This window comes from Triturus cristatus, chromosome 3_2 (genome assembly GCF_964204655.1).
Source record: "Triturus cristatus chromosome 3_2, aTriCri1.1, whole genome shotgun sequence".
NCBI classification, from domain to species: domain Eukaryota; kingdom Metazoa; phylum Chordata; class Amphibia; order Caudata; family Salamandridae; genus Triturus; species Triturus cristatus.
Window position 1 is genome coordinate 701,170,665 of NC_140584.1, and position 23,695 is coordinate 701,194,359.

At 45.5% G+C, this 23,695-nt stretch overlaps 2 protein-coding genes across 10 annotated transcripts in view; one reads left to right on the forward strand and one right to left on the reverse strand.

Annotated features, from left to right (window-relative positions):
• The window catches only part of DNAH7 (dynein axonemal heavy chain 7), a 1,967,826-nt gene extending 1,967,406 nt beyond the window's left edge, over positions 1-420 (forward strand). The window contains exon 64 of the mRNA XM_085648764.1: positions 61-420. Coding sequence (XP_085504890.1) covers positions 61-267 — 207 coding nt within the window. The 3' untranslated portion in view covers positions 268-420. The remainder of the gene's footprint in view (positions 1-60) is intronic.
• An 8-nt stretch (positions 421-428) lies between these two features.
• SLC39A10 (solute carrier family 39 member 10) overlaps positions 429-23,695 on the reverse strand; it is a 449,258-nt gene continuing 425,991 nt past the window's right edge. For all 9 annotated transcript variants that reach the window (XM_085648771.1, XM_085648766.1, XM_085648773.1 and 6 more), the window contains one exon: positions 429-4,910. In XM_085648771.1, the coding sequence (XP_085504897.1) occupies positions 4,752-4,910 (159 nt within the window). In that variant the 3' untranslated portion in view covers positions 429-4,751. The remainder of the gene's footprint in view (positions 4,911-23,695) is intronic.

Here is a 23,695-nt window from a genome sequence, read left to right on the forward strand (position 1 = left end):
GGATTTTTTATGAACTAAAATTCATACCAGTTAATTATTTCTCTTAATGTTTTTCTTCAGATGTGGCTTAAGCCTTGTAAAAGGGCAGATATTCCCAAGCGGCCATCATATCTTGCTCCAGTTTACAAGACTAGTGAGAGAAGAGGAACTCTTTCGACCACCGGGCATTCAACAAATTTTGTGATTGCAATGACTCTCCCTTCCGACAAACCTGAGGAACACTGGATAGGACGGGGAGTAGCATTGCTGTGCCAGCTGAACTCATAACTTTAGTTCCTGTTTGTATAAGATATAAATTATATTGCTGCTCGAGAGTATATGCAAGAAATATGTGATGCTTAAATACCATTCAAGTGTCTTCAGTGGTGACTCCTACTCCTGTACCATAAAATGTTTTTAAATAAATGCTTTAAAAATCAACCAGTAAAGATGTTACACTTTTGAGATTTTTATTTTTTTGCCTTATTTACAGGGAACGTACTGTACATAAAAGAAGCACAAGTCTTGACAATGAACAGTGTAACCATTTATAATTTTCAGCATCATGTATTACAAAAACAGAATGGTTTAGATTACTTTGCAGGGTAGCACCTTGCTTAAGTTAAGGACCATAATTACACTTAAACACAGACATTATGGTAATGGAAACAAAAACTCACACTGCATCTTTGTATCATTGCTAGGCGTAACCACAGTGGGGTGATTACAATGTAAGCAACGTTGAAATGCATATCGATGTCACACAGTGACAGCGTGTAATACAGGTAACATATACAACCTCCATAGCAGAGAATTTGAACAAGACTTTGCATTCAAGTAGATTAGAATTTTTGAGCCAGGAACAAGCACAGCATTTCAGATCATCATTGACATCACTTATTAGAAACACACATGGATCCTGAACTAGTCCAGTCAATGAGAATAGTAGAGTCACCTTATTGGACGCATCAATGGATTCTGAACCAGTCCAGTCAACAAGGAGAGTTAATAGGCTGATAACCCATTGGTCTTTTCAGCTAATACTTTTAAAAAATGTTAAGCACCTTTCAGGCAGTTATCTTGCCCTCTATGAACTGCTGTCAAAAAGAGTTTTACAAATGACACGTGGCACACTGACCGTTCCCTTGAATAAAAATGGTCTATTTAGTCTGTCATACAGGTGAACCAGTTTCAAAACACCAGCAAATCATAGTCAAATATGGTGAGGTGGAGGTCAAGACCATGTGAAGGGTCAGTGGGAGAAACAAGTCTCTAACCCTGAAACTCCTTCCTCGGCACAGTGACTAATATGATTCCAGACTTTTTCACTAACACCACTAAAAACGTTTAGTAGAAGAACTACGGTGGGTATGCAATAAACTGCAACTGGTGAATTAAACAGCCATTTTGGTGGAGTTACATTTCTAGAGGCGCTCTAGTTCCTTTAAATGAGCATGAATCAAAGCTAATGATAAACTACAACAGAAGAAGAAATCGTTTGAGCATAATGAGTCAATTAAAGAGGCTATTTGAATGTTGCAGTTTGATTCATCTGTCTGCTAATTCTTGTACTGTTGGATGCTGACATTATTCACTCTAGGATCATCTTCTTTGAAACTAAGGAACTCTGTTTACTGGTCCAAGATAATGGATATTTTTTCTTCAAACATAAATTGAACCGTTACATACTGGAGAGCTACATAGGCAGCAGTTGGCACAGAAAGATAAACTGCAACTTATCATTGTGATGAGGAGGTAAAACAAATTCTGATTATAGGAAACAACAAATGTGCTGGTACATTTTGACATTTGTTTGATGACCTGCAAAATACATTACTGAACATTGTTATTTTCCAAAAGTTTTGGCTTTAAAACTCTACCAAATAAAGCGTATATATATATATATATGTTGAGCATTATGTAGGATATATTTAAAAAAGGAATGTTTTTTAAACAGACATTGCCTCAGTTCAAAAGACAAGTATTTAGACTTGTTGCAGTATCTGAACAGGAGTCCTGGTAAGCGTTTTCTATACTAACTAAATTGGAGCAATACATATTTTTTTTAATACTGTGAAAGTAACAGATACTGGTAGAACCTATTAATGCCTTAATGAAGTACTACCCGTATAAAAAAAACTTTTTTTTTATTAAGATAGTCACTTAAGATCATAAATAGTCAATAATTTGCTTGGAAAAAAAAAAGTTACAATGGAATAGAAACATTGTTGGCCCTTATTCAGGTATGGTTGAAACCGTACATTTTGAAACAATGGGTTGCAAAGCTTACAAACAGAAATGGTTGTATACAATCAATAGGAGCTGTCCTGTTAATCGCATTAGATATGAAACAGCAGTATTTCCAAAAGGTGCATGCCAGTACTACACAACTCTATGACGTGCTGAAAGCATTAGCAGAGTTTATGCTTTTGCTTGTAAAAAAATATCTTTTTTTTTTTTACTTTTCTCAACCCAAAGAATTCAGACCAGATTGACATGTAAGGTTACAAGAACCCTACATATGTTCATAAGCCTATTGAAACACGCGGAAAGACAACAGGTTTGTCTAGCCTGCGTTAAAGCATCAGGCTTCATTTTTTTAACAGCAATGAATGATACATGTTGGCTTACATGAATAGTCCTGTGTCAAGATGTTGTTGTTTGCATTGCATTCCTTTGGCAATGTAAAACGAAGCGGTGTCTATCTCTGTACAAACTGCTTCAGACTGACAATTTATTAAACAATGTTTTGAATTTTCTCCTTATGACATTTCGTGTATGTAAACTGCTATTTTTGCTCGTCACTTTGAGGTACCACTGAGCGTCTTCACAAATCGATGCAACAGGCAGCAGAGACATTCACTTGCCCAAATATAACAATCTTCAGCTTAAGGTTATTTCACTTATTTTGTCCAACTCATACTTCACTTGAAAATGCCTGTGCAAATAAAGAAGGCAAGCTTGTCGCATAGAAAAGGGAGGCACTGTGACCACTACCATAATTGTGTGTTTACAATTTACATACCGAACATGCCCATAAGGAGTAGTACTAGAAACCAAGGACACTTTTGAAGCAATTGTACATACACAAGTAGGCACCTTATCGATGTATTTTACAAGGATAGAGGTATGTAAGCACTTTCAAGATCAGTGAACTCCAGAAAAGCATCATTTTGTATTAAGACGTAAATTCAAATTTGGGACAATGTAAATTGACAGACGCAATCACCCAGCTATTTTAACTGAAAATATAGGATACTACGTTCCTGGCACTCATGGGTCATTTTTTTTGGCAGTGCACCCCACATGCATACCCAAGATCCATATTAGGACAGTTGGATGCACAAAGGTGGAATCTCCATCGCGGTCTCGCTTAAAGGTTACTTTCTGGTAGTCTTTGGCAAGTCTTCTAACCCATAGTTAGTTGACAACTGAAGAATAACAGAGAGGAGAACGCTAAATATTATTGTGGCTAGGGAAGACTTTTCAAATAACCAGTCTACATGCATCCACCAGCAAGGTATTTTCTATGTAATGTCATAACAGTGCCTACATGACCCTTGCGGTATTAGAGGACGGATTAGGAGTCATGTTAAAACTCAAAGGAGAACATCCTACAAAAGAGGTAAAAGTATCTCCTAGAGGTCTAAAACATTTGTAACAAGCACAATATATATTGCTCATATACCTGAACTCCAACAATATGTAAACAATAGTATATTCCAGTGAATCTGCTAAACATCCTAGCTGACAGTTTCCAATGGCAACGTAATTTTGAGAAGAGAACACACTTTCTGTTTGAACCCTTCTACAGGTAATTTAAGAAAATAAAATCGCCCTGTGCTTTTATTGCCCTTTAAAAAATATAATCGATTTTTACTGGAACTCGCTTTAGATATAGATCTCCTGTACACCTCTGACAGGCATCCTGCAGATAGGAAATGGTTCAGGTCCGTTCTAAAAATACATTCAAAAGCGTTTCTGGGAATTAGCAAAATACAGATGGACAATGTATTCAAAGATTTGCCTCACCAAAATATTCATGCTTATTTGTCCCAAAAAGTTGTTAGAATGATCAGAAATGCGTGGCTTCCTTTCCCAGCCTCCTTGCAATCAAACATACACTTTTTATTGCCAGTGATTTCATTTTTTAAACCGCACAGAGAAACAATTTAGTAAATAATATAAATTAACTTAGAGATCACAAAGCAATGACATTTTTAGCTTTTAAGAAAGGGAAGCTGAAATACCATATCCACCATGGGAGTGTGCTGTTTGCATTATACATTATGCGTACACTGTGGTTACCACATGCACTACATGTCATGAAATGTGGCAGTTACTTATTTCTAACCACTGGAGATAAGAATGTTCTGTGCTTACACCATACAGTATATTTTTCCCGAAAGAGCAGCAAACAATCACACTTTACAGTACTGTAAAACGTGTTATTGCAAGGCTGTTCCAACTTTAGTGCTTAGTATCGAGACAATAATGGGTTGTAATTCCACCTCCACAGATGACACAGTGGATGATTTGCATTAATGTTTAAAGTCAAGCGTCATTGTACCATGTTGCTATTCATACTACTTGTCTGTTACGTTAATGAAGAACCATGGGAGTGTCAGCAAGAAAAACAGATATCTGCATCACTATGCATATATAGTAGTGCAAGGTACTACTTTCTGCTTCCGAGTAAACTGTGAATATAATGGATCAGATCGATACACATACAGTAACACCATTGCAAGCACAGTGAATGGCGGACAATGTCATAGCTTAAAGTCAAACACAATTCTATCTTCATAGAGGGCAATTATCAGCATCAGGGCAAATCCTAAAAGTAGGCCCAAGTTCTGAAGGAGGAACTGTCCCACGGGACAAAATCCATTTTCTTCATTCTCAACTTCACCATGGAGCATCTCTGGAAGCTGAAAAGAAGAACATAAAAAGGGTAATTAGTTTTGGTGAGCAAAAACCTTTAATTAAGCCTTACTGCCCGTACCTGCGGGCTTTAACAGCTGTTAATTACCATTCTCGTAGTTACAGGCTCAACCTGCAAATGAAGATACACAAGATAGAGAGTGCTTCGCTGCTGTTATTAACCTGCTAGTAAAAGCAATAAGGCTACAGTGGCCCGCACACAAACACACCCAAAATAGGGAAAGAGACGCCTCTCACCTGGATGTTTGCTTCCCTGCTTGTATCATTGCTCTAATGCAGAGGTCTTCAAACTTTTGTAGGTTGAGCCCCCCCGACTGAATTTTTTGAAATGTCGGGCCCCCCCACCACCTGACAGAAATTTCTGGAATCTTGTACACTACATAATTGACTGACACCCGCATATCCCGGGCCATATCCGGCAAATAATGTTCAACGCAATGGGAGTTTAGTGAACTGTAGATTTGTGAGTGGGTGTGGTTAATGACAGGCTTATTACACAGCTCAAAACAAACAAAATGTTCCAAGATAAAATGTGTGCAAATTGTTTTTACTAGGATGCTTTGTTTTACACATGACAGATTGATAATAACACCACCAACATTAATGTGACGGGTGTGCCTGTTTTTCACCACAGAGACGGTCAATCTGTGGATGGATTTTTGCTACTGCCAACGGTGAGTGTAAAAATTCAGGACAAAGGGTCAAAATTCAGGACACAAATTCAGGACAGAAGGTCAAAATTCAGGACAAAACTTCAGGACAATAGGTACGTTTTACAGACACATCAGAGGAGGCCACGCCATAGTATATAAGTAAGCCCAGCCAAATCCAAACATATTCAACCATTTGCAAACCTATCCATCACGTATCCTTCCATCTATCATTTCACTCAACCATTCCTTCATCCATCCTTTCACTCATCCATCATCCATCCATCCACCCTTTCACCCTCTCCATCTGTACACTCATCCATTCACTCTTCTACCCATCCATTCACTCATCCATCCAGCCATTTACCCTTTCACCCATCCAGCCATCCTTTCACTTACTCATCCATCCACCCAGTCACTCATCCTTCCACCCATCCACCCTTTGTCATCCATCCATCCTCCCTTTCCCTCTCCATCGACCCTTTCACTTAGCCATCCTTCCTTCCATCCATCCATCCATCCACCCACCCATCCATCTACTCATCCACTCATTAATCCATCCATTGACCCTATCACTCATCCATCCTTTCTCTCATCCATCTATCCTTTCACTCCTTCACTCATCTATTCACCCTTTTGTCCATCTACCCTCCCTTTCACTTACTCATCCATCCTTACATCCACCCTTTCACTCATCCTTCCATCCATTCACCCTTCCATCCATTCACCCTTGCACTCATCCTTCCATCCATTCACCCTTGCACTTATCAATTCATCAATCCATCCAACATTTCACTCATCCATCCACCCACTCATCCTCCACCTTTTCACTCATCCATCCTTTCACTCATCCATCCTTTCACTCATCCATCCACCCTTTTACCCATCCATCCACCCTTTTACCCATCCATCCACCCTTCCACCCATACATGCAGCTATTTACCTTTTCTCTCATCCATCCTTCCACTCACTCATCAATCCATCCATCCTCTCTCATTCTCCATCTATTCAATCTTTCATTCATCCATTCACCCTTTCACTAATTCATCCAGCCATCCACCCATCCCTTCACTTACTCACTCGCCCACCTTTTCATATTAATTTCGAGCTGAGCCTTTTTGAGAAGAGGCCCATCAAGAACTTCACCCTCGCTGCAGGAGCCATTCCAGGACTTGGACAGGATCCACCAGGGTGGGCACAGGGGTGGGCATGCAGTTTTCAAGTATTCCAGGGAGGGGTAGGGCTCCTCACCCCCTCCTGGACAAGACAACGAGAAGACAGGCTCTCTTTCCAAAATGTTAGTTTTGCCATCCCCCACTGTGATGTACAGTACTTAAAGGAGATACTCCAAGATAACCGATTTAACTGATTGTCCTCCATACTTTGTTTAATCCGTGTGGGTGCGATTGTGCCATTTCTTTATTTTATTCCAATTATAGACTGCATGTTTGCAGAACCGAGGTTTGCTTACAATTTAGTGACAGTAATTAAGCTCTGTGAAGAGAACCACTGCTGCCTCGGGGTAATCAGGGCCGGTTCTAGGATGTTTGGGGCTCTGGGCAGAAAGGGAATGTGTGAGGCCCCTCTAAATTGCAGAGACGCATTCAGGGCTGTTTGCATCTGAATAGATGCCCCTGCGCCTGAAGCTGCAGCCCCTCCCTCTTAGTCACCTTCAAGCACCTCTTAACAGCTCAAGGGCTGAAGGTGTGAGGGTTGCCATCCCGCCGTTTTCAAAACCTCTGTTAGGGCCGAATATCAGCCATCAGATTTTCGTGTGGAGTGCGCGCCCCCCCTGGAATAGTGGCGCGCCCCCCCTGGGGGGCGCGCCCCACAGATTGAAGAATACTGCTCTAATGTCAAGCAAAAAAGTACATCAATCAAATTAATGTAAAAGGAAATCTAAGACATATGGTACATGAATACATGATGGCAGCAGAGGCCTGCTTGAGCTTTAGATGCTAACCTGCGCTGGCTGCCAGCGCTCCAGATCCTACCATTGTCACGGTGCCCCGCCTCCCCCCGTCCTCCGCGCCTGCTTTTGAAAAACAAGCATTTGCAATACAATAGGGCTCACATTTGCTTGAGTTAGCGCTATTGGCGCTGTCTCCGTCTTCTTAAGGAATACAGCAGTGCATGTTAACAAAACTAAACATCGTTATAGCTGTTGCTATGGTTTTCGATTATGTATTGGAAAAAAACATGGTTTTCCAATTTTGTACTGGAAAAAAACAATACAGACAACGTTGCATAAACAAAACCGGATATTCTGCAGTAAAATTATAGCTATTCTGTGCAAATTAATACACGGGCGTGTTCCGACAGATATTTATTAGGGGGAGAAACATAAACCTGTCAATCCCATTATCAGGTAGCCCCGAGGGATCACCCATCTATCTGACATGCAACAGTAAAGTAGAGGAAAACACGTTTATATCATGGTCTTGGTTACTGGTAAATGTACTTTCTTTTCAGCTCAGCTGCTGCAAAAAAGTGAGAATGTGGGCGTCATTCTTATATACTCTGTTCTTGCAGCAGCTGATAGGGTGACCAGATTTTCAGAATTAAAAACCGGGACGGGCACAAGCCTAGAAAAAGGACTAAATGATCTATTATGTTTCAGGGCTTCTTATATACAGATATATATATATATACACACACACACACACATGTATATATAAAAACTTTTTTTTAAGAACACAAATATATATTTGTGTTCTTCAAAATAAATGTATTTTCACATTACCTCCCTTTCTGCGAAGAGCTCCAGGGTCCGGCTACTGCTGGGCCTGGCCTTGCCCTGTGGCCTCTGCAGCCCCATTCACACCTCATTAAATTCTGCTGTGCTGCTTAAATCAGGCGAAGCAGCACAGCAGGAGAGTTTAAAGAAGTGAACTTCTGTCCCCGTTTCTAAGAGGAAAGGTCGAAAGTGAGCCTGCATAACCCGAATTAACTTGCAGGTTCACCCGACCCTCCCTTAAAAACCGGGACATTTCTTTTAATAACACAAGCACTACCCAAAAACCCGGACATTTCTCCAACTTGAAGAAAAGTGTCGGGACACTTCTCCAAAACCCCGGACCGTCCGGGGAAATCCGGGACGTCTGGTCACCCTCAGCTGCTGAGCTAATAGGAAATGAAATTCTTGCCAGTACACAGCATATTACCAAAGCGTATAGCTTTCGTCCCATTGGCAAAGCTGACGGGGACTGGGAGGATATGAAGGGGACTGGGAGGATATGAAACCAGGGCGGGTTAGAGGCTGGGGAGGGGGTGGAACAGAAAAGACCGGATTGGCAAAGAAAAGCACACCAGAGACAGAGGTTAGTGGATACTTGTTTTTTTTTTTTCTTCTTTTCTTGGATCTACCCGTCTAGCCCTCAGTTGGCCAGTTGAGCCAGTCTGCCACACCGGCCAGCCTAGCCTCCCGTCCAACTCACTCGGCGTACTAGGCATGGCTTATCTTTTCAGCCTCCCCGGTCTGTCCAGCTCTGCCCTCCCTCCAGCAGCCAACCAGCCCAGCCGAACTGCGGGGAACCAATCCGCAGTCAGCCATTAGCCGGTCAGCCTTGCGCTGGTCGGACCTAGGAGGGGTTTGCCAGACAGGGGGTCGACTTAGCCTTCCAGCCATGCCGTTCGGGCCCGCCGTTCCACCGAGGTAGTCAGCCTGGCCGTGAGTCCTGGCTGACCTGCACAGCAGTCCAGCGAAACCCACGACCTACGTAAAAAATCACCATCCAGCCAGTCTGACAGTCAGCCCACTTCACAGTGAGCCGCCCAGCAGTCCAGCCGTCCAGCTACTAAAAAACGATGACGTTACCGTCACCTTTCCATCATCGTGCTCGAGAGTTTCATTGCCACACAAAGTGCAATGATTACATCCCAGCTGACCGATCTCCCTCTAGGGACCACCAAGTGAACTACACTTGATCGGAGCCAAAAGGCCGAGAACGTTAGTGGATACTTGTGGCAGAGAAAAATCACCCGATATAGTAGCAGAGCGTTTGCAGATGTACGAGGCGGTGTTGTGCTTTCTGCTGCACAACCTCCTAGCTCAAGTAGGTCAGTGTCAATTATCTTGCTAAAACTATAGAGTAGGGGCATTGAATCTGCCAATATTAAAAGCTGCAACGCCATGCCCTAAGGCTGTCTTCACTTCGCCCTATTTTGTGCGTACCGTCGTTCTGTGTAGGAAAAAAGCCAGAACTCTCCACCTAGAATGAATAAAATTTAATTCAAGGTCGTCTTGTTTGGAAGCACTGTTTATGTCTAACCTTTGTGTGTGTTCCTTCCTCAAAATCCCTCTTGTGCTCGCAGTACAACTCAGCGTTCGCTGACAGATCTAACATAGATTTTGTAAACCTGCCTATAGTGTACAGGACGGGTGGCGCTTGGCGGTTTAAAGCACCAAATATGCTGCTTCCCTGCTGCTCTTCATAATGCAGCTTAAGTCTCAGCTGTACTAGTGGCACAAAATGAATAACGAGGATTACAAGAAAAAAATAAAACCCTACATGGGCCGTCAGAGCTGTTAAACACAAGCGCTTATTGTGAAAATGGTTAAAGGAGGATCTGAGGGAGGAGGGGTTTACTGTGATGAGCAGCGAGGGTCTTTCGGTGGTGGTCACGGGAGAGCACAGGGAGTAATAAAATGAAAGTAGCGATGCAGGGGAGGACGGAAGCTATGGGGAGATTAAGTGATATATGCAGGCAAAAAAAACACAGTACGGAAACCGCCCTCCTCGCCGCAACAGACATCCATACCTTACTGGACAAAGGAGAAACAGCAGTCCTCATACTACTCGACCTCTCAGCGGCGTTCGACACAGTCTCTCACCGCACCCTAATACACAGGCTTCACGACGCAGGGATCAAAGACATGGCCCTCGACTGGAACCGTTCTTTCCTCTTCGGCAGAACGCAGCGGGTCAGACTCCCCCTTTCCTCTCGGACCCTACACCTACCACCTGCGGAGTCCCCCAGGGGTCCTCCCTCAGCCCTCCTTCAGCCCCACGCTCTTCAACGTCTACATGGCTCCGCTCGCCCCCATCGTCTGAACCTATGGACTCAACATTGGGTCATACGGTAGATGACACTCAACTCATCCTCTCCCTATCCAACGAACCCTACAACGTCAGACACAACTTTCGAGAAGGCATGGAAGCCGTCGCCAAATGGATGAAAAACAGCTGCCTACAACTAAACACCAACAAAACGGAAGTACTCATCATGGGCCCAAATCCCGACGTCTGGAACAACACCTGGTGGCCCCCCCGCCCTCGGAAGCCTGCCCACCGCCACGGACCACGCAACCTGGGAATCATCCTGGACTTAGAGCTCAAAATGGGCCGCCAGATCAACTCCGTCTCGTTCTCCTGCTTCCACACCCTCCGCCTCCTACATAAGACCTTCAAATGGATGCCCCTCGAACACAGAAAGACCGCCACTCACGCCCTGGTCACCAGCAGGCTCGACTACGGCAACACACTCTATGCCGGAATAAACAAAAACCTCACCCGCAAGCTACAGACCATCCATAACACCACCACAAGACTGGTCCTCAACCTGCCAAGAAACTGCCACATCTTCCAGCACCTGCGCACACTCCATTGGCTCCCCATCGAAGCTAGAGTCACCTTCAAGATGCTAACCCACGCTCACAAGGTCCTCCACGACACCGGACCAGCATACCTGAACAGCCGACTCAAATTCCACGCACCCCAAAGGACCCTATGATCAGCTCTCCTACGTCGTGGTCCCCCGCACCAGAAAGACCAGATCGCTCCTTCTCCTTCCGTGCGGCCAGAGCCTGAAACGACCTTCCGCTCCAACTCAGACAGATAACATCGCTCCCCATCTTCGCAAGAAACCTCAAAACCTGGCTCTTCGAAAGACCCCCTCCTTGATGGACTGGAACCTGCGAACCCCCATCGCCTTGAGACCCTTACAGGTGAGTAGTCGCGCTTAACAAACACCTGATTGATTGATTGAAACCACAAGGTGAGACTAGATGCCCGAAGATGCAAGTACGGGGGCGGGGGTCTGGTTGTGTGTGAATACGTTGTGATATAATGGCAATGTGAGAAAATCATGCCCCCTGCAGTATCCACTGCATGAGGAGGTGGGCGAGCCACACCAGGCAGAACAAAACCAAGGAGGTGCGGCTGCCATACTCAAAGACAAAGGGCAGCTTGGGACGGCTGCAACAATTGGAACAAGCATGAAGCAATGCAATAAACAGCTAGGACCGAGAGAATGGCGTGCAGAACGCTGACAAAAAAAGGAAATAAACAAGGAGCAATGGGCGGGGGCACACAGAGGGCGGGTGGTGGTGCGGGGGGACGACGGTGGGGAGGACGACGCAGACGTGCATCGAGCACTACCACAAGCATGAAGCAATGCAATAAACAAAAAAGAGTTCCCCAAATAACAGTTACGCTGTCTAAGCATAACAAACCTGTACTTGGTCGGTGCTGCAGAGGAAAAAAAACGGAAGTGACGTTGGCTGCCTAAACCAATTACACGGCAAAGACAGACAGACACTGCCTCGAACAAGTAGTAAGCAGCAGGCGTGAGCTACCTCAGTTTACTGAATACTACAGGTCTTTCCGACAGCGCATGCATGCTGCCTAGGCTCGATTTAATGAAACCCGGATACGGTGAGTCACCCGTGCTCCCCGCAGCCTGTGTGCCTGATGTCACACAGCTTACGTCACGGAGGAGGACATGTTGATGCACACTAATTGGTATAAAATGCACATAAATTAAACAAAGCCCAACATGCGCACAGATGTCCTGTTAAAAACGAAACAAAGGCCAACATTCGAAAAACACAATCTAGGCCGAAAACAAGAACAAAAAAATATGTACACGAGTCCCTGTTAGAAAAAGACCATGAGCAATAATTCCCAAAACACGGGCTGGGCAGAAAGCACCTAAAATCTACCTAATGTGCAGTGTGTGGATGTTGTGAGGTCTGGAAGATCGACTCTGGATCTGAGGCTCTTTAAATTTAGACAAAAAAAAAAAAACACACACGAGTGATTGGGCAGGCGTCATGTTTGGATTTGCCAACAGATTTAGGGGTAGTAGTACTGCTTGCCACAGGAGTATGGCTGGGTGACTTCGCAATATCAACAGATGTTGTGACTTGACTGGACGGATTGTTGGGTATTGGTACACGAGTGAGATCGAACCATGGTGAATTCATGGAACCAGGCCCAGCACCGCAGGGCAATTTCTATATTAATGAGACTCACAGCTCACTCAAGCATGTAGTCAGATTCAGATTCAGATTTTAAAGTCTTTATTTCGATAATAAAATCACAAAAGACAACGAGGTTTACACAAACAGTTAAGGTCATACATTATAAACACCACATACTGACCAATTTACACACAATAAAAACTATACATTTAAAAAATAATCCCAGTTAAACATCCCATTTGTATTAAGACGATCCGTTTGTGTATACAGTTCCTTATTAAAACATAAAATCAATGAATAAAACCATCTTAAAATACTGTACAATATCCAATTTTAGATTAAAACTTTTAAAAATGAATCGTATGATCAAGCAACTCCTTGCTATTTTTGGGCTCTAATAATCCAAGCCCAACCCAAAAATTTCGCTGTGCTCACCACAAACAACTCTGAAGTATTGGTCTTTAGTACCCGAATAGCCTCAGCGGACCTGCCACAAGTAAAGCGTTGGAACAAAGGTTTTAACCATTTTTTGCGAGGGTCGTGGTACTTGGGGCAGGCAAATAAAAGGTGGCCCTCTGACTCCTTGTGGCCGGGACACCATTTGCAAAATTCGGTTGTTCCTGTGCCCCAATTTTTAACAAATGTATTCAGGGGCAGAGAACCCACCCGAAACTGGTGGTAGAGTTTCTTATCCAACGGCCTGGTAATAATGTCCCAATAGTTCTCGCGGGAAGGGTCCAGCTTGTTAGCCAGGAACCTGCCAGTTAGACTAGTGGAGCTGGAAGCAGACACTAGGGTTTGTCTGACCGAGGCCCAGTACAGTGCTTTAAATTCTGGTTTGGAGGGAAACACATTAGTTCCAGGAGACAACCACAACTGTTCCAGACCCATTTGGACCAAAATGGTTCTAACCGTACATAGCCATGGAATTCTCCCGGATCCCTCCAGGGACCTGACTTCGGCAAGCTCCTTAGCAAATGAGACCAGGTCGGGGGAAGACCAAATCCGTCTCCAAAGGGCCACCAATCTGTACCTCGCCATCTCGTTGATTGGATTACATCCCAAGTCCAAACAAAGGGGTATAGATGGGGTTGATTGAGGAAGCCCCACTAAATTCCGCAGGAACTTGCACTGTGCTTTAAACAGGCTAGATAGATCTGTGTACGCCCAAAGATCCGCTCCATATAAAATAGCAGCGTTGATCTTTGCATCGTAGATTTTTAGCGCGGGGTGCACTCGTTTAGTGATGGATCTCTTTTGTTCCCTGACGAGACAGCCAGTTAGCCGGGCCAGTTTAAGCTGCTGTACAACTACCTGCTCCTTCCATCGCAGGCGAAAATCTAATGTAACCCCTAGGTAGGACATATGGTCTACTTGTTCCAAGTTGGCACCGCCCATCATTACCGAGCTCCGAACCGGAGCATTCCTTGTGAATACCATGAACTTAGTTTTGCTCACGTTAACCTTCAGGTCGCTGATGACACAAAACTCCTCGAAGCGGTTCAATGCCCGTTGTAAACCGCTTCTGGTCTTAGAGAGGAGCAGAGTGTCATCAGCGAAGATGAGCATGGGGAACTTCTTCCCGGCCAGGGAGGGAGCGTCTGTTGGAAAAGTATTGAAAAAGTTTACTACCTGGTCAATAAATAGCAAAAAAAGAGTGGGCGCCAGGACGCAACCCTGACGAACCCCGCGTGTTACTGGGAAACTGTCCGTCACTTGTCCTTGACTGCCCCATCGAACCCTGGCAAAATTGTCCTCATGCAATTTGACGATTAAATCCAGAAGTTCCAGGGGTAAACCTAGGTCTCTCAAGACACACCACAGTTTGGCCCTCGGAACCATGTCAAAAGCAGCCTTTAGATCAATGAAAGCGGCGAAAATCTTCCCCCCACCTAACAGCACCACCTTCCAGTACATCAGGCAAAATCTAAACACCTGGTCGATAGTACTGATACCAGCTCTAAAGCCTGCTTGCATAGGGGACAAAATACACTCTGAAACCATCCATCCCTGAACTCTGCCTAAGATCATTCGAGCGATGACCTTTTGGAGAGAATCAATAAGGCTGATCGGGCGGTAATTGCCCGGGTTGGACCGGTCCCCTTTTTTATATATTGGGAGGATCTCGGCCCCCTTCCAGCTCATTGGGATTCTAGCTCCTTGGGCAATTGCATTTGCTAGCCTAGTGATGTACGGGATCCAGAGTCCTTGGTTGGATTTAAACAGATCAACGGGGATTAGGTCCATCCCAGGAGCCTTCCCCCACTCAGTCAAACCCAATGCTAATTCTGTTTCCTGTTCAGAAAAGAACAGGACCCCACCGTGGTCCAACAGTGTGTACTCATCACTTAGCAGGGTAAAGGGTGCAGAGATCTCAGACCTAAATTGGGATGCATAAAAGTCCACCCAAGTTCCGGGGAGGACATGATTAGAAGGTATTTTCAAATCTGGGTCCCTGCCCCATTTGACCAATTCCCAGAATTTCGTCTGGTTATTGGATGTCGAAGCATCCAAAAGATCGGACCAATGCCTATCTTCCCACTGGATTTTTTTATACTGGGCCCTGGCTAGCTTAATGTCTACCATAACCCGTGACTTGACCGCCTTGACTAATTGGCTGTAAGCCTCCCTGCATTTCCCGTTATACCATTTCTGCCGGGAACATAGTTTTTTTGGCGGGACTGCCAAGTATGGACTGGATAAAAGAATTTTAAGCTGTTCAAAACAACCTTCGTGGGTCTTGGTGACATGATCAAGGCCAGCCCCCTCAGGCACAATGTCCGTAAGTTCGTTCATCGAGTGGGTAACCAATTGTGTGATACTTTCATGGAGGGTGGCATCACCCACTATCCTAGACCATTTCAGCCGTCTTCTGTCATTGGTCAAGGTGAGATCGCCTGTGGTAACATTATCTGGGTTCTTTGATCTATCAGAACCCAGAAACCTTAAACTAAGCGACAAGGGGTTGTGGTCACTTTCTGGGCGGGAAACCACTTCCATATCGATCATATAATGCCAAAGTTCCAGCTTTAGCAAGATATAATCTATACGGCTTTTCCTTAAACCATTATCAAAAGTATTGCTGGCACATTGATCTGATAGGGAGCGGCCATTAACTGCCCTTAAGCCCCTGGTCAAACATAGGGCCATCCAATTCAAAGCTGCCTCTGTCCCTTTGGCGATTTTATCTATTGACAGGTCAGGAATGTTCCAAACTGCATCTTCAGAGGACCCCCAACTGTCCCCGACTGCCTGGAGCGGCTCAAAGGTACAGTTCAAGTCGCCCGCAAGGATAAACAAATTATCACTACCTGAACTGTCAAGATACCTATCAACTACATCGACAATGCCAGGGCAGCGGCCTCCAGGTAGGCCTCGTGCATAGATGTTAATGAAGAACAGGTCCCTGTGGGCGGCTTTGCTCAGCTTAATGCCCATGAGGTCTTGATGTTCAAGGAAAATTTCTGTTAGTTGGACTCCCAGGGAATGCTTCACCCAGATCAGTAGGCCCCCTAAAGCGCGCCCTTTGTTACCTCTGATCGCAGGTTTACAAAAATTAATGAACCCAACCCTGTGGATTGGGGCCGTAGCCCAGGTTTCCTGGAGTAATATGATATCAAAGGAATCTATGAATTCCAGCCACTCCTCGGAGAGTAGCCGGCCCTTGATCCCAGCCACATTCCAGGAGGCCACCTTAAGAGAGTCATGGGGGGACATTACGTTATTTTGATATGATTGGATCGTTGGCGCGGTGGGGACGAACGTCTCCACCACCTTCTCAGGTTCAGCCCGTAACTCGAGTCTTGGGGTCAAACAAGCACCAACCGACCCCTTGGTTTCCTCTGAAATGTCCTCTGTGGTAGCTTCAACAGACCCCTCCATAAGATTTGACAGTGGGCTCCCCCCAACAACATGCCCCATAGAAAGATCCACCCCGCCGGGCACAGGTATTACATTCCTATGGCTCTCCACTGTGCTGTGCTCCTTGCATGATAAGTATAGTCAATCGACAGCCTCAAGATCAGAAAGAGGGCCGTATCGATTGAAGAGTTGGAGATGTTGGGAGTGACAAGGTGTTCTCACAATCAGATGCCTCTTGTCTAATAATCGCTTATGGCGGGGGCCGGGTATAGGTTTAGGATGTCTATCGGGGTAAAAATAAGCAAGATCCAGTGTTTGTACATCCCCCATTCTTGCATACCTTGCTACCCTTCGAATGGACTCTACTACCCATGGATCCTTAAACGATACTAAAATGCAATCACCCTCTAAGTCTTTGGTCCCAAAGCCCACCCAATCAACTCTCCTCACTAATAGGATTTCAGTTGAAATTGATGGCGGGAGAGGGCGATTTTTATTCAGCCAATATACTACTTTATTACGTAGATCCCTATCTGTCTCTTTGACACCCTCCTTAACGGGCACTACCCCAGTTAGCACAATGGTATATTGGTTGGATTCTGGGGGTAGGTCAATGCAAGGGTGGGCGCCCTTAACAATATTTCTCCCGTTATGAATTGTAGGGTTACGGATAGTATTTGGCTTTCCTAAAAGGGGCAAGGATGGGGTGCTATGTGCAACTGTTACCCTTTCGTCCACCCTCGTGGTTTGAGCTCGCTGCACTGTTGTCTTGGCGGCGTTTTTCCTAGATTCCTGCGCCAGGGTATCAGCACCGGCGGTGTTGTCTATATCCTTAGGGACCACCTGTGCCGAAGATATTTTTACTACCCCCATTGTGGTACCCGGGCATATATTATCTGTGTTGTTAGTTATGTTTGGCTGGGAGATGGGGGCCCCCGCTACTACGGGGGGGGCAGTTAACTTGTGGAGTAGGCGCTTATTCGAGTTCACGACAGATTCCAATGCTTCTATTTTGATGGTCATCAACCTTGTTTGCTCCAGGACGGGGCGCAAAAGGGTTTTGAACATAGCCTCCATTTTTACCAGAAGGATTTCATCGCTGTTGCAGCAAGTGGGGCACGGGTCTGATGAACCAATGGTGGTTAAAGAGGGGCACAATACGTTGGGATGTATCATGGGGGGGTATACAGCATTGTAAGACTGAGGTGCAGCAGCATTGGTTTGATTAACAGCATTTAATTTGGGCAACTTCTGTACTCTCCCCCCTTGTTTGCTTTGGGTATATTTCCTTTTGCTGGTTTTTTTTGTAACAGGGTCAGACACTTCTATTTGTTTCGACACCGAGTTATTAATTGTGTCCCCTCTGTCCGTGCCACTAGTGTTTGACCCGTTGGGTTGGATAACATCAGGGCTCGAGTCAAGGTTATGTGACAAATGTAAAGAATCCACCCCGTCTCCCACAACATGTATCAGTGCATCTGTCGTTATGGAATGTGAATAATTAGACGGAGCTTGGGCTGCGGGGCTAGAGCTTAAAGCCAGTGTTCCTATAGAGGAACGCTTACCACTGACTAAATCTAAAGAGAGCCTTTTCTCAGTCAGTGCTATTTCTTTTTCTAGGATCCCGGTAGCTCTAGTTATAAAGGCATCTAATGGGCCGGAAACTATTCCCTTGGAAGTATGTAGTTGGACAGTGCGGTCTTTACCTGACCTTAGAGGCATTTTAAAATAGAGTAAAACGGCAGAACCTTTGTCAAACCCCGGACTATTGTAATAAATAGATAGATGCCTGCGGTGGTAACGAACACAAGAATAATGTGAATGACAGGCCAGAGGGTGTGGACAAATTCGGCTCTGACCAAACACAAGCAGGCACAGGCTACGCCCGGTAGATTTGCATGTTCTCGAAATAGACCTTATTATACAATAGACAATGGACAGTGACTACATTACACTCTCAGAGTAAAAACAAGGTAGGCAACCAGCGAGGGGGGGCCTACTGCCGCAGAGCTCCGCAGAACTGTTGCAGGAAGGAACAGGGTTTAACAACCAGGGATAATGACCCAATAAAAGGTTGCAATAAGTTAGAAAACAAAGTCCACAGTACCTTGGGGATACCGATGTTGAAAGACACCGTTTAGAGGGGTGGCCCCGCCCCGGCCACCTCCGGGCAGTGAAGGGCAAGGACGGGCCCGCCCTTGGCCCGGGCTTCGCCCGGGCGCGGCCCGCGCGCGTCCCGCGCAGCGAGGCAGCTCCCCGCCTCAAGTAGCGCCCCGGCGCTGCCTGATGACAGCGGCGGCAGGCGTCGGGCGCTGGGGATGCTGGGGGTGGTAGTTTTGCAAAGCCGTTCCCCTCACGGCGAAGTTAAGGGCTGGCAGGACGTTGCAGGTGCAAACCTGAAGCTGGCCGTTCCCCTCACGGCGGGCTTGGAATGTGTGGCAGCGTGGTAGGGTCAAGTGGCGCGTCCCGCGCAGCGAGGCAGCTCCCCGCCTCAAGTAGCGCCCCGGCGCTGCCTGATGACAGCGGCGGCAGGCGTCGGGCGCTGGGGATGGTAGTTTTGCAAAGCCGTTCCCCTCACGGCGAAGTTAAGGGCTGGCAGGACGTTGCAGGTGCAAACCTGAAGCTGGCCGTTCCCCTCACGGCGGGCTTGGAATGTGTGGCAGCGTGGTAGGGTCAAGTGGCGCGTCCCGCGCAGCGAGGCAGCTCCCCGCCTCAAGTAGCGCCCCGGCGCTGCCTGATGACAGCGGCGGCAGGCGTCGGGCGCTGGGGATGCTGGGGGTGGTAGTTTTGCAAAGCCGTTCCCCTCACGGCGAAGTTAAGGGCTGGCAGGACGTTGCAGGTGCAAACCTGAAGCTGGCCGTTCCCCTCACGGCGGGCTTGGAATGTGTGGCAGCGTGGTAGGGTCAAGTGGCGCGTCCCGCGCAGCGAGGCAGCTTCCCGCCTCAAGTAGCGCCCCGGCGCTGCCTGATGACAGCGGCGGCAGGCGTCGGGCGCTGGGGATGCTGGGGGTGGTAGTTTTGCAAAGCCGTTCCCCTCACGGCGAAGTTAAGGGCTGGCAGGACGTTGCAGGTGCAAACCTGAAGCTGGCCGTTCCCCTCACGACGGGCTTGGAATGTGTGGCAGCGTGGTAGGGTCAAGTGGCGCGTCCAAGCATGTAGTCAATAGAAGTAGATTTAGCAGGGGGAGTAGGGACAGGGCCATAATCAGCAGTTTTCTTCTTCCCCATGTCAGAACAAGTTAGTTAAGAGAGTAGGGTTTAGGAGGGGCTGCTGGGGCCAGACAGTCAGGATAGGAAAATGTTACTTCCCCTTTAAGCATCTGTTCTGGGCATGTAGAGCTGTAGATTGACATGCTTTGCATACTCCTACCATCTAGTGTTGGGTCCGGATGTTTGCAAGTTGTTTTTCTTCGAAGAAGACTTTCCAGTCACGAGGTGAGGCGACTCCTCCTTTCGTTGATAGTGCGCATGGGCATCAACTCCATTGTTAGATTGTTTTTCCGCAAGGATGAGAATTGAGTTAGTAAGAGTATAATAGAGATGTCCATACGTATGAATGTAAATTAAGAACTACAACCACCACAGGAGACCAGGGAGGCGGGTCGGCTCATGTGAATCTACAGCTCTACATTCCAAGAGCAGCTGCTTACTGGCTAAGTAACATTTTCCGTTTGAGGCATGTGAGCTGTAGATCACATTCTTTGCATTGACTATATAGCAGTATACACCCAAAGCGGTGGCTAACCTTGTTGCAAGGATTCTGCACATATACAGAACTATGCGCAGGAAAACAGGACCTCAGTGTATTGTGGTGTACCAAAAACCCACCTTAGTGCCCGGGACCCCAAACCGACTAGCTATAGTGTCTCATTCGTTCTCCGTACTACAGCGAAACTACCAATGATTAGACATCCTAGAACATGTAACTCAGATCCTCCCAGGAATCGCGGGAGCAAGAACACTCTTTTGTTCACTCACTCATACTTGTCCACAACATCAATAATCAGAGATACTGTTTAAAATATTTATTTTAACTAACGTGCTCTATAATGCAGTATACGAGCCAATACCAGCAGCAAAATGCATAAACACAAGATAGTAAGCATTGTTACAATTCCATAGAAAATAAATGGGGATATCATTCTATAAAGATAGTGGAGAAAGTACTACCGTGCCTTTCCACCCTCCCGGAACTAGTTTATTATAGAAATAGAAGACCTCCGGTCTTGGTCAGGGGGGACCCCATACCTCTAGGTTTAGATGCATAAATCTACATCTCCGTTCAGCTCTTCTCACTGGAAAGGTTTTTCTTGAAGTGCCTAACATGCATGCCATGCCATATTAAAAGCACTCGATTTTCAGAAGTGCAGCTGTGTGTGTGTGTATTATGTCTAAACTGCGTGGGACTGACCAAAGCAGATTAACAAGGGACATTGTTTTTTTACCTTGAACACGATGTGCAGACGAAACTCACAGAGTACAGCTAGAAACGTGAAAGGTAGATGGTTCTCATGTGAACGAGCACAGAGTTGCGAAAACAAGCCATGTAGAAACGTATGCAAAAGCAGCAACATGGCAGCCAATCGTGTAGTAACATATGCTAACTTAGCAATGTCCGCAGTGAATCCAGTCTCCTCACTACACCCTCCCCTGGTAAGTCCATTGGATGTAGACATAGGACGAACACAAGAGTTCAAGAAGCGTGAGCAGAGTTCACGAGCGTCTGTAGTTTATCCAATTCGAAAAAGAATGGGGGTAAATACAAGATAATAATACAATTTTTTATAAAAAAAATAGGTTTGTAAATTGGTGCAAAAAACGAGTTGCCCCCTAAAAAAATAACATTAAAAAATAGGCAAAGTTGTGTTCCAGCTATTTTAATCCATTAGAGTGTATGAGTAGTAAGCTGCCACGGCCTCCAATAGGAAGTCATTATCATTGGTAGAAAAAAGATGCCATCCAATTTAGCAAGCAGAAGAAGCAAGCATGCTCATCACAATTCGGAGCTTCCAGGACCACCGCTGGACAACTTGCGTGATATTCAATGTAGCTACGTTTTAGGAGATCCTGCGCAGCCGCACAGATATCCCATTGTGCCAACACTCCAAGCGCAGCCACACATGCCATGAAACCAACCCTGGAGCATTCTTGCTCATGGGCCACTAAGGAACCCAACAGATCGTAATCCAGGTCGGGAGATAATGTATTGGAGAGGCAGAGATCCAATGCCCATTGAAAGGAGCATTCCAAGCAGGAGAAGACAGGTTGCACGCAAGTGTAGTACGCAAAGCGGAAAGACAGTCCATAAGCCACACTGAGTGTTGCCAGCGGCAGTGTACCATAGCATTCAAGCATACGGTCACGGAGCATCTGTAGCCGATCTGGATTGTGTAGGACCACAAGAGGTGCAGCCATTGCGTAGCAGGCAAATCAATAGAAGAACACCAGCGGCTATGGTGACCAACAGAGGTAAGCCTCCAAAGACTCTGGAAAAATAAAATCAATAAAGGTTGGTATCACACCAAATATAGTTTGAAAAGAAGTAAGAAGTCACAAGGCCAGAGCCAACCATTAAAAAAAAAAATGTACCAGTCCGTGCGTTCCAGGCGCATTGAAGATATAATGAATTAATACACCGAAATGTAGTGGGAGGTTGATATTTAAAAGGGCCTGAATTTCCGAATTAGTGCTCGCTATCTGCAGGACGAATGTTTCACCCGCAGAAGTGAGCGGGACCTTCTGTTGAAATAATAGCGCTTTTATTCTGCTCAACTTATTGAAGTTTGTTTTCATAAGTTGGGATGCAAGGCCAAATTGAGGCATCGAGCTTCCCATGCGGGGGCGGGAAAAGCACATTTTTACAGCAAACCACGCGGTGTGAAACTGTTACAATGTACGGTATGCCAGCCTGCAAACCACAACATTCTTCGTTATTTAAAAGAAGATTGCTACCGTTAACAAGCAGGGTAAAAGAGGGTTTGATAGCTGGTACTGGAATACCTTTTAAAACAAATCGCAAGATTTGGGGTGGTGACACTGCAAGCCCCGTGTAACTGTTTTTGCAGACAAGAGAATGACCTATCGTAGAATCACAAGATTCCCCTGTGAGATGTACTTCCTTGTCATCTTGCAAACCTCTGTACGTGAAAGGACCACACCTCATGCAGGAAAGCACTGCCTAGGGTTTCGTAGCGACCTATGGGGTAATACTTCATACAGGAGCCAAATTTAAATAAAGAGAATGGTAAAGAGATAACCCCGTGGACGAGCCAGGCAGCAGAGTCAGTTTCAGCCACGGAGAAGGGTAAAGGGTCTATCTTTTCAATATGCAAGAGGGTGTATGTTGCATCTTTCATGGACATAAATTGTTGTTTATCAGTCAAAATAAAAGGCCGAAACAAAGCAGATGCGTTTAAATAATCTCATTACACTTTTCCCATCTTCAGAGTTTGCAGAGTCCACGCAAACCGCTTTACTGAATGCAATGGATTTTGACCATGATATAACACAGACACATCATCTTATACACTATCCACCACAGATATCCAATGTGTAAATGCGGGATGACAGTGTGTTAATACTACTGTCAACGACGGCAAGCACCTTTTCTAGATTAGCTTGATCTATTTCCCTTAAGCGTGATGCAGCTTCAATTTGAGACAGCTTCCAGATTTCATTGTAAGCAGCATATATAAATCTTTTTCTCCTAGGACCAGCAGGTCCCTTGATAAAGTCGGCCAAATCAAGGTTATTGGATAACGATAAATGTTTAACGGACGATAGGGATGATTGCTGTAACCAATTTTGACACAATTTACCCACAGAATATGTGGTAACCGAATAACCTGTATATAACCTCTTTGTAACCAGGGACTGTGTTATGGAAACGTAACTGGCAGGCATCAGAAGTCGACTGCCAAACTAACCAACCTAGTGGGACTAAACTGGAGACATTAAAGGTCTTATTCTGAAATAAAGCTTGCAGTTCCTCAATAGAGTAATCAGTATGCAAGCTCCAGTTATGATATTGAGCCAGAGTAGGAATGGTAGGGGCATTCA